Source organism: Temnothorax curvispinosus, unplaced genomic scaffold (genome assembly GCF_003070985.1).
Source record: "Temnothorax curvispinosus isolate PA1 unplaced genomic scaffold, ASM307098v1 QBEX01012771.1, whole genome shotgun sequence".
NCBI lineage: Eukaryota > Metazoa > Arthropoda > Insecta > Hymenoptera > Formicidae > Temnothorax > Temnothorax curvispinosus.
In genome coordinates, this window is record NW_020222551.1 from 15,658 (window position 1) to 29,800 (window position 14,143).

Consider the following 14,143-nt stretch of genomic DNA (forward strand, 5'->3'; position numbering starts at 1 on the left):
AATTCGCGCGGAGGAATTTGGCGAAATGTGAACCCGACCGAAGTGAGCTCGCAAATTCAAATATTTATAAATCTGGCGACCAACTTTCGGATATTATAAAGCAGACATGATTTCGAAGCGATAATCGCCGGATTCCTCCAAACGGCGCGAAGTTTGAACACGACGGATGTTCATGAATGCGAGAACTTGCGTTCTAGAGTCTAAACGCGCGCGCATCCCGGAAGCGGGGGCGATTCTTCTCGTTCCCCTTCTCTTTCTCCTCTTCTCTCTCTCACTTTACCAAGCTTATATATATACGCGGCGACCGTCGAGCGGAGTAGCGGAGAAGCGGAGTCGGAGTCGGAGCAGTCGGGAAAATGGCGTCGTCGAAAAGCCAACGGTGGATGGTAGACTCGGGGATTCTGCGTAAAAAGAATAGCGACGAGGAACCGCAGGAGCTGTTGGTGTTCGGATATAGCTGCAAATTATTTCGCGATGATGACAAGGCGAAAATGATTGATCAGGGAAAGCATTTGATACCATGGATGGGCGATAACACGTTGAGGATAGACAGGTCCGTTTCTCTAACCTAGACAAATTTCTCATCTAGGATATTTGTTCTCATGCATAATGACCACGCACCGTTTTTACGTTTCCCCGACTATGAAAAACGTAAAGTACGACTGACCTCGACCGCAAACAAACAAACAAACAAACAAAATATAAGACCACAAAATTCGAAAACCGAATTTTAAAAAAATCAAAACCAAATACTGCATTTAGAAGCGAAAAACAAGCGGGGTCCCCCCCTTCTCATCGTTAATCTCTGGATAAGCAAACTGGAGACTGTTTAAGGCTTCCGCAGGTGTTCTATCTCTCTCTCTCTCGGCTGTGAAACGCGCAGTGTGTGGCAGCGCGATTTACGCGCTCTGCACGCGGGTGCTCCGGTGAGACGTGACGCTTGTGGCTGGCCGTCTGTGCAGCAGCAAGGTGAGACACGGCGTTGAGAGACAAACGGGCAAGGCTGACGGTTGTAGGTAATTTATACGACCGCTCAGCACGGTATGTATTTGGCACATTAGACTCGGCTTTGCCTCGGGGCAACGCGCAGGGCGTTGTTACTTTTACTCGCAAGCTTATATAGTTGTATGGACTTTCATGCTCTTCTCCACGTGCACATGTATGTTCAAATTAATCCGCATCGACGATATACAACGTATACAACGTGTAAATGTAACAAGACAAAATATGTATCTGTAAATTTTTAAATAAACGTAATCGAATGTAATGCTGTAATTTAGAAATTAACGGTAACGAGATAATTGTTACTTAAAATGGTTATATATATATATATGTAAAATACTTGTCGATGTTATCGCGGTATGTTGATATTTTGATGAAAAAGCAAGAACAGGTAGAAACGTTACTCGAGGCATCCTCTATTTAGCTCTGTTCTATTTCAGAAAAATCGCTCTGTGTGGTGGGACTTACTTCTTGATTTAATATTTCCAGATGCCGTGGCCAACTTGTACATCAAAACACTTAAAACGATATCGTCTTCCTTCTCTAACGGTTGTATTGTATGTGTATAGATACGATGGACGAGGGGCTCTGGCTGACTTACGGATTCACGAGCCACCATCGGGTGGTTTCGATCAGCGGACGATACTTACCGAGGAAGAACTGAAAGTAGAGCAACTCTGTGACGAGGAGCGGTATCGGTCCCTTTACAACAACGACGCGGAGGAGTCCATGAATCATGGTAACGTATCCTCTTTCCCGAAAACGTTTTGATTGTACTTTTCGTACACACTACCAGAGTTTAATCGCGAATTCGCATTGCAGAAGAGGAGATAAAGAGGTTGCATCAAGCACTGGACTCCGAATCTTCGTACAATCAAGTGGGATATAATTACAACGAAGATGAAAATGGTCATAAAGCTTCCGGCGAAGAGTCTCAGAGTCCGAAACAATCGGAGGGCTCTCAAGAGGAAGATCAGGCATTCGTGGCACCTCCCGAACTGGAACCATTTCCCGAGGGAATGGTCCTGGTAAGATGTCGTTTTGTATTTGTTTTATTGTATTCGTAGATATTAGATAATATGATTACATAACGTCAATTTTTCGAATGTTTAGCCGGAAACGCAGAAACTGAATGCCATTATAATGAAAACGGCGCTGTTTATAAGTCAACACGGAAGCCAGTTGGAAATCTTGATAAAGACGAAACAGGCAAACAATCCGCAGTTTGCGTTCCTATCGATAGACGAGCCGCTCCATCAGTATTACAAATATGTCCTCGATGCTATCAAGAGTGGAAAATATAACCCCGAAAAGCAACCTGAGAAAGAAGAATCCGGTATGCATATCATTTTCTATAACAAGCGATGCCTTATAGTAATTATATTGAAGTTGAGTTGAAGTAATTGAAGCGACATAAAGCAGGATTTGATTACCCACACCTACTTTGATTCTACTTAGTTTTTCTTGCCGTAAGTATTGCCATAAATTTTTGTTAATACTCTAATTGGTAACCTATGCATAAATCTACCTTAATGATCTTGAGATGTGTGCGTGATGTCTCATCGTTATCCTTTTTTTTTTCAATGCTAGAACCTGAGGAAGAGTCTGACCAAGATGACGAACCGTACCTGCATCCAAGTCTCGCGTCGTCGCTTACCAAGATCGAAGCGGTACGTTTCACACGGTACATTTTGTCACTTTGCACGCTGTACATTAATCTGTTCTTAAAAATGCATAAGCGGTCCCTGCGCTCTCGTGCAGAAGAATTTTGCATTCGGGGTAATTCGAAATATGAAGATCCCTAGCTGGACCACACTGAATTATTTTTAAGAATGGCGATCTCGATATTCACACGGATCACAATAGGATGAAACGTTAATATTACTCTGCAACACTAATTTATGTGTCAAATATTTCTGCTTCCAGGGCTGATTCTGGTACGCATTGGACCTATTCTCATATATTTTTATTTATTCATTTATTGCACCATTTAAAACTCTTTTTAATTCCTTCCGCGTGCGTGCAATATTCCAAAAAATTTATTAAACGCATTATTTATTTATCACTTTGTTATTAATAGTGAAATGATGAAGTGAATAGAATCAAATATAATTAAATTTTTAAGTTATAATACAATTATTAAATTCATGATTTTTTTTATATCTAAATATTTACAATCACAATTTATCATATATTTTTAAAAAATGTGTTTTTTAAAATATTTTTTTGATATCTTTTTAAATTACTCTTCTAAAGTTTGCGTTTGTAGATATAACGTAGCTATAATAGCATCCCGGATATATTATATTTCCAGTTTTACTTTAATGGTTGGGATACCGTAGAGGATATTTAATTTAAAATAAGCTAAATGCAGAACTATAAGAAAATTCTTTCCGTTTATAGGCACCTAGTATACCAAGTATACAATATAAGCCGTCGGCGGATTGCGCGTACTCCATGCTCGTGAACAAGATCACAGGGAAACCACCACCGTCCAAGGTACCGCAAGCGTTAGACCCGACGATCCAGGCAATGCCGTCCGCTGGATACTATCACCCAGTGCCACCACAGGTATAATTCTAGTATCATGTTAATAGCAGGATACACATTGAAGAACATTTTAATATTATTTTCATAAAGTGGGGTTTATTTATTTCGTTTTATTACTTTTGACTTGTATTTATAACGACTTATTTTACTTCTGGTATTGATACCTTTATCCTCTGTAACATCAGTATTATTCGATAACCGCCTATAGACTTAACATCTGTTTTAAACTTTGGCACGTAATTTGACAATTTTGTATTCTTCTGTGACAAATTATATCATTCGTATTCCATGTTTTTAAACTTTCGCGCTCCTATAACTAAATGGTGAGTTCATTTACTTATATCCGTATCTTTATCTCCTTGTTGATTATCACATTATAGATAGGGATTATTTAGTCAACTAACTACCAACATGCAACGTAACGTTCCAATTTCAAAGCAACTTATTGATCAAACTATTGATCAAATGGGAGAACGCTAAAAAATTCATATTTACGTAACTGTATTTTTTAATGTTTTGACTACGCTGAAAATGGTTCAAAACAGAGCCGAAACGTCCCTCATTAACTTGGTAAATTATTAAATAAAGCCCACGTTCAGCAGAACGTTTATTTTGCACTCTCAATTACCTAAATTGCAACCCCACTTTATTGATTTTATTACCGAGAGTCCTAGATTTATTATTTGTATTGTTCTTCATTACATTACAATGTATTTTTTCAGAGTTATCCTCCTTATCCTACGCCCATGCAGTACTCACATGGTCCAGTTATATACGGGTCAAATGGACAAATGCAATCCCCCTCGCAACTCGTCATGCCAACCATGCTAAACGATACGGCCACGACACAAACCGTATCGTCCAAGGAGACACCTACGCCGTTGGTACCGTACGGGATACCTGCCCAAAAACCATTGAGCAGGCCATCTTTTATCGTGCCACCAGCGGAAGTTCAGGTCATCATCGACAAGATGGCAAGTTACGTGGCGAAGAATGGACGCGATTTTGAGACAATTGTCAAGAACAAGGGGGATTCTAGATTCAATTTCTTGGAGTTGTCGCATCAGTACCATGGTTACTACGCGCACAAGCTGACGGTGTACGAGGGTGCGATAAATCCGAAGGTGTTGACAGAAGAACAGTTATTGCAGAAGCAGGAACCGCAGGAAGAGAAGCAGAAAAAACTGGAGGAACTGCAGAAGAAGCAACAACGAATGGAGGAGGTGCAGAAGCGAGTGAGAATGATACAGGCGAAGAAGAAGAACGGCGGCGACACGAAGGTGAAGCAGAGCACGGGATCGGCGAAACAGATCACCACTGTATCATTCTCCATCAAAAAACCAAAAGATGGAGAGAGCCCAGTAATCGAGAAGAGGAATGCTTTACCGTTGGAAGAGAGCGACGAAGAGATGGAGAGTGACAAAAAGGATGCTAATTCCAAGCCCGGTTCGCCCGAAGATAGCACAGCCGATCCGAATTTCTCGATTGCCATTGGGGACAAAGACCCACCGAAATCGGAGAAGAAACCGAAGAGCGATGACAAAGAGTTGGTGGATTTGACGGACGATATACTCGAGGATTGTCAAAAAGAGATCAGGCATAAACAGGCGCAGGAGGACAGGATCAAGGATAAGCTGGCAGCGGCCGCGCGGGATAAATTACTTTCCAGGGAACGACAGTTGCAGCTCGAGAGAAAAAAGAGAGCTGCTATATTTCTCAGCCATATCCAAACGCCAGCACTCAAGACCGGTTCTACCACGGTGAATCCAAATTCCCGAAAGGACGATTCGGACGAGATACACTCGCTGCCGTCGCCGTCCCTCGAGGATAATAAAGACAAATCTTCGCAAGATACGAAGATGTGCGGTAATTCTCTGATGGATCGATTGAAAGGCGCGGACCTGAGCGGCAAGAGATCGCGACAACGTTCCAGAAGTCGGAGCGGAAGTCGCACGGACAGGCACAAACTGCACAAAAAGCACAAGAAAAAGAAAAGTTCTCATCGAAGGTAATTGAAGTTATTTTATTGTAAAATTGGGTGCAGTAAAAATAACAGCATAAAGTTCAAAATTTTAATTTTTATTCAGAGGATGTGTACCCATTGTAATTACGTTACATTATTTGCTTATAGCTAAATTTTATCTTCAACTTGCATTCTGTTAAAATAATTTATTGCTAAGTTTGTAGTTACACTTATAGTTACGTTTTTAAAATATTATCTTTTAAATTGTTATTTATTTCTTGAATTATGACCTAAAATTTCGTTAAAAGTATTTCGTCTGTTTAAACGTGAACTGCACATGTATGTTTCAGTAATTACGACAGCTCGAGTTCCTCCCGCTCGCACAGATCCAAGAAGAGCAAGAAATCATCCTCGCGGCACAGATCCCGTTCGCGCAGTCCCTCGCACAGACACCGACACAATTCACGACGGCGGGAAAGCAATACGAGCCACTCGGACTCCAGCTCGCCTTGATGTCTCCTCGCTTTATTTAAATAAGATTACATCAAGAAATGTTGTATATATACACACATGCTATTACAGATAACGTATATTATAATCGCGTATTGTGACAAATTTGATACACCTTTTGTCATCAAGAAACATGAAGAATTTACTCTTTAATTTTTCAATGTTTGTGTGTTTGTAGTCTACCTCTTGCGCCTTTTACACGTGTATCTCACTGTTTTCCATTACGCATTCTTCCGATATCATTTTTTGAAATCGCTTACTTATCTGTGAGCTCAACTATTTACCGAATTTCTGTCCCCGAATTTCTTCCAACTATTCAAATGTATATAAAAGGAAAAGTTTGGATGGATAAGATGTCCGATAAAAAATTGAGCTTTATATGTATTCAATGTTTTATATTATACATATTTATATTGTACAAAAATTCCTTTTTTTCCAAAATCAATTTTTAACACTATGTGAAATAGGTTGCACATGAAAAATACTATTATTTCAAGACAAATATGTTTAAAAAAAAAACAAAGTTGTGAATGTTATGATGATTTGCAAAAATTGCGATAATATAATACGAATCTGTGGTGAAAAAATTTCTTGATCGTGTGAGGCTGACGACATTTTGCAATATCAAAGGTTATCGAATTGGATATTTCCACGCACCGAGCACGTTGCAAATACTATTTCTCGAATGGTGGAATGCTAACGCTATCGTTTTTTTTTCGTCATCGCGTCATTTTGCATTTTCACGCGGCGGCCAAATCCTTAACCGATTCGAATGCAACACGCGCAACCCATAAACGCGCGGCAATTGAATCCATTTGCCGCGGAATGGTAACAATTATATTATACATTTGACATCATTCGCACGTTGGTTGCGCCGCGTGTCAACCGATCATCACGGCAAGCCAATCCGGTTTAACGCGGTTTAACGAACTATTTATAATGTGCGTCAGTGTTACACATGGCCGATTTATCAGTGGACAATTTAGAAATTTATTTTTAGGTGTGCTATTATTGGCGTCTATTTGTTTCATTGTTTTATTTTGTTCTGCGATCTTTAAAAAAAGAAAAGAGAGCTAAGTCGTTCAGTTTTCTTCAAAAGCTATTAAAAATTATCAGCGCTTTCTTTACTTATCATTTACTTTGCTTGCTTTTTAGAATATCGTTATTGTAATAAATTATTATATTATATTATTTCTCTCTCGTTATTGTGAAATTCGCCGCTTTTCGCAATCGCCGAGCGTATCTGTCGCACAGACGCGAATATGAACAAGACATTCATTGAAAACAAATCGCTAAAATAAAGAAATCTCAATCGTAAATTTTTTTTCAAAGCGCTCGTAGAGCGGCGCCATGATTTCTTTCGTTGCACAAAGACCGTCATTCACGTCTGACGATAAAGTGATATCTTTCAACATCGGTTTCGGTCCAATTTCTACATTATCGCGATAATTGCCACATTTTGTTTTTAATGCATTTACTTTTCTAAGAAAGCTCTTGAATTGATTGCACTCTGGAAATTTTGCCAGAATCTGTGAAAGCGCTCTTTAACAATTTTTATCGCGTGACATCAAACGCAGGTCGCACCGAACCAATTTAAACGCGCAACGTTGTAAATTGCGGTATCGGATAAAAATTGATAGTAATCCATTCCGTTTGCGATACTCGTGTTTACAATAGTCCGGAATTGTGGAATAGGGAGAGGGGAGGGTGAGATAGGCAGCGGTGATGTGATTCGACACCATTGTGCTTGTGTGACCGTGGCACTACCCACTACGAGACAGACCACCACCACTACCATCACCACCACCACCATCAGGCGATGCGGAGATCAAGGGTGAATTGTCTTCGACTTTATAAGTTAACACGGAGTCCTATGCAGGGTAAGACAGACGACAGTTGCATTTTCGCCAGTGAACGGTAAACAGCTACGGAATGTCCGCCACGACAGTTGTAAGTATATATTCCGACTTTTTTTCTGAGAAAATTTCGGAGAACTCAAGATTTAATAATATAACGCGAGTAAAATTACTTTGCGAAAGATCTTAGCAATTATTTCATAAGTTTTATTCTTCGTTACATTTGCTTATACACAGTCGACTAAATTATTATCTTATTTCTAAACATTTATAAATTTAACAATTTTATTGTGTCACTCTGTATTGCTTTTTCATGTAAATTCAAATTAAAAAATTGTCGTGCAGACGCGAAATTTCTTCTCTTTCAGACAGGATATGTTTAAAAAGAGAGACCGATAATGCACTATTGCACAATACATATTAGTTAATCACAATTTGATCGCGTCACAAATCTCATGTAAAATTTCCACAAATATGTAGTCCGTTGTATATGTAGATAGATAAGCATTGACGCACAGTGAAGACAGATATTTTCATATCAATGGATTCTTTTTCACAATCTCTCACGGTACACCTCGTAATCACAAAAAAAAAACATTATGAATTCGGATATCCTACGAATACTGAGTGTTGTTGAAACAGATCGTTATTAACCTTTTGGAGCGCATTCTACATTTTTAGGGATAAAAAAGGTCGTATAAATTTAGATCTGAAAAATCTTTTTTTTCAAGTAATTTATTTTTGTACAGAGTAAAACGATACAAAGAAAACGCAGTATTTCAATTAATCTCAGAAAAGTGCCGATTTCTTGTCCCGCCTCATATATTTGTGCAGTAAAAAGCATCGAATGTTGCAACGTAATTTTTAAAATTCTTTTAATTTTTACAATTTTTATAATTTTTATTACACACACAGATACGTATAATAAATGAGAACCATTACATGATCATAAGGCAAAAAATATATTGCGAAGGATATTCAATGAAGGATGTACTATTTATTTCATTCTTTACTTGAAGGTATATAGAAACTTTTACATAACGTTTTTGTAACTATTGATCTAACTGGGTCATTAATCTAACATCTAACTAAATCCATAGATTTCTTCATGCGAATAGGAAAAGCACTTCATTAACATGAATTTTTATCAATGTTCGTTCCGTTTCATTCGTAAGTATAATAAAGTATATTCAATAGCGCAAAACTAGGTGACTTATATTTTTTTGTAACACATTTTTTCGACTCTATATATTTTTACATACAAATACATCTGTTTATTAATATGGTAACGGAAGGTATAACTTAAAAATCAAAAGCAGGAATACTTAAAAATCTAATTTTTTAAGTATAACTGTGAAATATGGAGTATACAATTTTATAAATATATAATTGTAAAGTAGATCATATATATACATATAAAATAATAAAGACGTGTCTTAAGAATTTCTTGGTGTTGCAATTTCAATAAAAAAAAAAAATCACACAAAATACGTGATAATTTTTTAAACGCAATAATTCTTTAAACGATAATTTTTCAATAGGAAGTAATCAAAAGCAAGATTTCTTTATGGATTCTTAAACATTTAATTTCTTACAGCAACAAAGCCGTGGCCATGTTGCGCTGCTGGACCCATCGGAGCAGCTTCGACCTGAGCCAATATACGCCGGGAAGCTGAAAAGTCAATTCCGCAATTTCGATGAAGATTCCGACGATCCCATCAAAGAACGTATCCGCAAAACCTACTTAAATATGCACACCAATCAAACCGTTGACTTCGTCAAATGTTAGTCAAAACAAAAAATTATATATAATTATATTTGGCGATAAATAGATATAGAACTAGTTAGAATAGTTAAAAAGATAATTTACATCAACAAGTGAGAGTTCATCTCCACATAATTTAAACAATTGACAATGAATTTGTATAATCTCATTTATTTGCATTGCTCCGGATATAATTAGAAAGATAAGGATAAGGTAAGAGATTAGAGTGAAGGAATCACTTTTCTTCCGACAGCTCGCATGAAATATTGGCTTCGGTTTGATAAAGCCAAAATGACGGCGAAAGAAGCCTTGATCAAACTGAACGATCTCGTGGACGAGAGTGATCCGGACACGAACTTGCCTAATATTATTCACGCGTTCCAAACTGCGGAATCCATCAGAGAGGAACATCCGGACCTAGACTGGTTCCATCTTACCGGCTTAATTCACGATCTCGGCAAGGTAAGACGAAATATAAAGCTCCAAGAGAATACATATCGAATAGATATAAATATAAAACTGTGAGAATACACGGAGAATACATACGATAAATGATTTATTTTAATAACTTATTCGGGTACGCTTCAAAAAGGCAGAAGGTCCAAAAAAATTTTGTCTTTTGAAATAATGTAAAGTAAAAAATTCTATTCTTTCTAAATAATTTGTGAATTGAATACTATAATATTTTTATCCTCTTGAAAACAATCCATTGTTTTCCTAATTTCTAAGACTCTCGTTTTCTCTTGTATTACCCTCCCAACTCTTTGAGCACAATATGCTTCAGACAGCTGAATGCTATTTTCAACAATATTAATGTTATTCTTGAATATCAGTGCGGATTAGTAGCATGCACGACAGAACTTCAACCTATGTTCGACTCTGTATTTAAGAGAGTTAGTTTTCTAAATCCCTGACCTAGGGGATCTAGCTCGCTATTGTTCTTGACTTTAAAACAGCATTTCACACGGTCAATCTTTTCCTAGCCAAACCGTGGTATGTTCCGCTGAGCTTTCCCTACCTGCCTCCTTTATTACATTTTTTCTTTAAAAAATCCCAACGAATTTTATACAATATTTTTTGCATCTTTTCCTTTTTTTGTAATACCCATCTAGTGTACACATCTTAAAAATCCTCGATTCTATTTTCGGTTTATTATTGTTTAACGTCTTTGTAGCAGACTCGGTTACTGTTTCGCAGTATATTTCCAAACTTGTTCTTTCATTTCTTTTTACGATTTTATGGCTACCCCATTTGTTAGGTTCAGATGTACGTTAACAACAAATATATTATTATAATCAAGTAACAAATAATTGTACATTGCAGGTGATGGCATTTTACGGAGAACCCCAGTGGGCGGTGGTGGGTGACACATTCCCCGTCGGTTGTGCCTGGGGCGATTCCATCGTTCACAGAGCGACGAGCTTTGACAATAATCCCGATGGCAAAGACCCTCGTTACAAGTACGTCCCAGTTTTCTTAGTTTTTCTTTTTGATAACGGAAATTTCTGTTATTAAAAGATATTATAAAAAGATCTAATATAAAAAAGGTATTATTTTTTCAAAGTTCGTGACTCGTGATGTGTATTTAATTATGTGAGTAAGGAAAATACATTTATATTTTAAGAAAAATTCGAATGCAGAGCTGATCGTAGAATTTATAGTCTTTTAGAGCGGCGAAGAGAGTGCGGAGATAATCTGAATGTGTCATAACTAAACAATTGTACTTAGATTATTGCACCTACATAGGAGGATATTTTTGTTGCAGTACAAAATACGGCATGTACAAACCTCAGTGCGGAATAACCAATCTGATGATGTCATGGGGCCATGACGAATACATGTACCGTTTACTCATACACAACAAGAGCAAATTGCCGAAGGAGGCTCTGGCTATGATTCGTTACCATTCCTTTTACCCCTGGCACGCCAGCGGCGACTACATGCACTTTTGCACCCAGGAAGATATAGACATGTTGAAATGGATCAGAGAATTTAAGTAAGTTAAATATAAATAATTTAGATTGCAATAGAATATGAGAGAGAGAGAGAAAAAATTGCTAGCTCCACATTAAACTCGTTATATATTAAATTATCACAAATTATATAACACTTACCTAATTTATAATCAAATTTGAATATAAATTGTATCATATTGTAAAGCTTAAAAAGCTACATCGATGATTAATTCGATGCAAAAATTTTTACAGCAAATTCGATCTTTATACTAAGAGCGGCGCCGTTCCGGACGTCGAGAAACTGTGGCCCTACTACGAGAAATTGATCGACAAATACATCCCCGGCTTATTGGAGTGGTGATCCTCGTTTCTATTACGCGTATTCGTAATTCATATGATATTTTAAATGACGATTGTTATATGTAAACAATATGCGAGCTATTTTACCGCTGGACACGTAACAATTTTATAATTTTAATGGGATTTTAATATACTAATATTATCTCAGTAAAGTATGTAATATATACTACATACTGCGTGAGAAAGGAACAACTAAAAATATAATCTAAGCAATGTTAAATATAAGTAAATAAGTAAAATGTTACATATAAGCGATTATAAGCGATTATGAACAAAATAAAATTCAATGATTGTGCCTATCCGGGACCTGCTGAATCTTTTGATCAATATAATTCGCGAGAGACTTTAAAAGAGAATCTGACATATCCTTCACGAGCTAACGCTGGTTGTCCAGCTGGTTGGCCCGTAATAGCCGACCAACGCATTGTTCCGCGATTCCCGCGTGCGGTTCGCGGAGCGGCCGTGCTCACGCGGGTTCCGAAAATTCGCACGCGCGGCTTTTCAAGCGCATGAAATTGATTAGGCTTACGCGCTGCCCGGCGCGATGATAAAGTTCACGATTGTCCCGATTAGATGAGTAATCCGTCCGTTAAACGGACGCGCGCGAAGGGGAGCTTGACTCACACGGGCCGGCCGATACTTCGAACGAAGAATTCGTCCTCCAGGAACTGATTCGCTCATTTTCATCTCGTTCGTAAGGCACGTAAGGTCACGCGCTGAAAATCATAATCCTCCGTAGTAATGCAAGATTATCCCAAGAATATACTTAATTCCACCTAAGCATAAAAATTATTTTGTTATAATTCATGTATTAGAAAAAATAATAATCATTAATGTGTCAATAATGATCATAGGCAGGCCATTTGTTACAAAAAAAGCAAGAGCGTTTAGCGAGAGCAGGGTGATACATTTTGTTAAGAAATCAAAATGTGTTTTATAAGTTTCAAAATAATTTTTATAAATGTATTTTATCGGTTTATCTCGTCCGCGATACACATAATATACATATGTACCGCGTATTAATGTAAATGGATAAGGAAAAAAATATAAAAATAATAAGGAAAGAATATAAATGTAATAAGGAAAAAATATAAATGTATAATAAGGAAAAAATAAAAATGTAATAAGGAAATTTTATATATAAAAAAAAAATATATATATACATATGAACTCTTTTTATTACATTTGAAAGCATAATCCAGAGCACGGTTAGCGAAGTCACGCTCGAAGGTAATATAGTTAGCGACACACGAGCGGGTTTTCCCGGGTGCTGTCACGCTTATCACATATTACGAATACGATAGAAGCTGAACTTTCGGCACACGCGGCCGTCCGCTGGACGCGTGCAGAGAGGCGCCTAGGAAGTTTTCAATAAACCGGACAATCTACTGTGCTCCACGGCCCCGACAGCCTGGCATGCGTCCCGCATCGTCGCATAATATATGGAGCGCAGCCTCTTTATCGTGACTACGCGAGTCACGTACACAGCAACGTCTCGTCTTGCAGTTATATTTTCGCGGTATCTCTCTGCCTTCTCGCGTTATGCGTCCAGCAGTTTTCAGATTGTACCCGCGCGATACTCTTACACAAGTGTAAAACACGCGAGAGCGCGGAGAAACCAGGACAATAATGTAGAGAGAGAGAGCTTGTTTAGATAATGTTTCGGAGATAATTGAAGCTGAATTTTCACGCGTGACCCAAGGAAACTGCGAGACCTCGACATATTTTTTAAGGAGAAGCGTCAAGCGATGAAAAATAATTTCGCTTCAATTTAATATCCGATCTCAATCTGCTTTTTAGATTGTTGCGATTTATTGAACAATTATTATCTGACGAAGGAGAAGAGGCCTCGTTAAGGGCGCCACTGTGGTCGCTAAGCAATCTTTGTAAACGTCTTTAAATCATTTCTGATCGTTACATCCTTTCGAATTTATGCGAGATGACCTTTACGGATGAATATTCATGTTTAAAAAAGTAGTTAATGCTCGATAACCTTTCGGCAAAATTACGAGGAATTAATCCGGCGGCTTTCTCTCTTTCTCTCCTCTCTCTCATACCTGAGCGCGGTAGGCTTGTTAACGAGCGGATTGATCGTTTGTTTTGCAGGGGGGAAGGGTAATTGTCGGTTGTGTTTAACAAGCGAATGTGCACACAAGGCGCACGTAAAGCAGACGCAAAACAT

At 37.9% G+C, this 14,143-nt stretch overlaps 2 protein-coding genes across 3 annotated transcripts; both read left to right on the forward strand.

Annotated features, from left to right (window-relative positions):
- The first annotated feature begins 307 nt into the window (after window positions 1-307).
- On the forward strand, window positions 308-6,186 carry LOC112462808 (splicing factor, suppressor of white-apricot homolog). Of its 2 annotated transcripts, none has more exons than XM_025028842.1 (8): window positions 308-553; window positions 1,572-1,741; window positions 1,825-2,030; window positions 2,116-2,338; window positions 2,593-2,672; window positions 3,406-3,573; window positions 4,275-5,560; window positions 5,866-6,186. In XM_025028842.1, exons 1-8 carry the CDS (start codon window positions 357-359, stop codon window positions 6,026-6,028), a joined length of 2,493 nt encoding a protein of 830 aa, XP_024884610.1. In that variant the 5' UTR covers window positions 308-356; the 3' UTR covers window positions 6,029-6,186. The 2 variants fall into 2 exon arrangements, with proteins under 2 accessions (XP_024884610.1, XP_024884611.1); XM_025028843.1 differs by having other exon boundaries at window positions 462-553; window positions 845-1,741.
- A 1,680-nt stretch (window positions 6,187-7,866) lies between these two features.
- Window positions 7,867-12,968, forward strand: LOC112462809 (inositol oxygenase). Its single transcript, XM_025028844.1, has 6 exons — window positions 7,867-7,975; window positions 9,479-9,665; window positions 9,900-10,108; window positions 10,970-11,106; window positions 11,412-11,642; window positions 11,854-12,968. Exons 1-6 carry the CDS (start codon window positions 7,958-7,960, stop codon window positions 11,960-11,962), a joined length of 891 nt encoding a protein of 296 aa, XP_024884612.1. The 5' UTR covers window positions 7,867-7,957; the 3' UTR covers window positions 11,963-12,968.
- The last annotated feature ends 1,175 nt before the right edge of the window (window positions 12,969-14,143 follow it).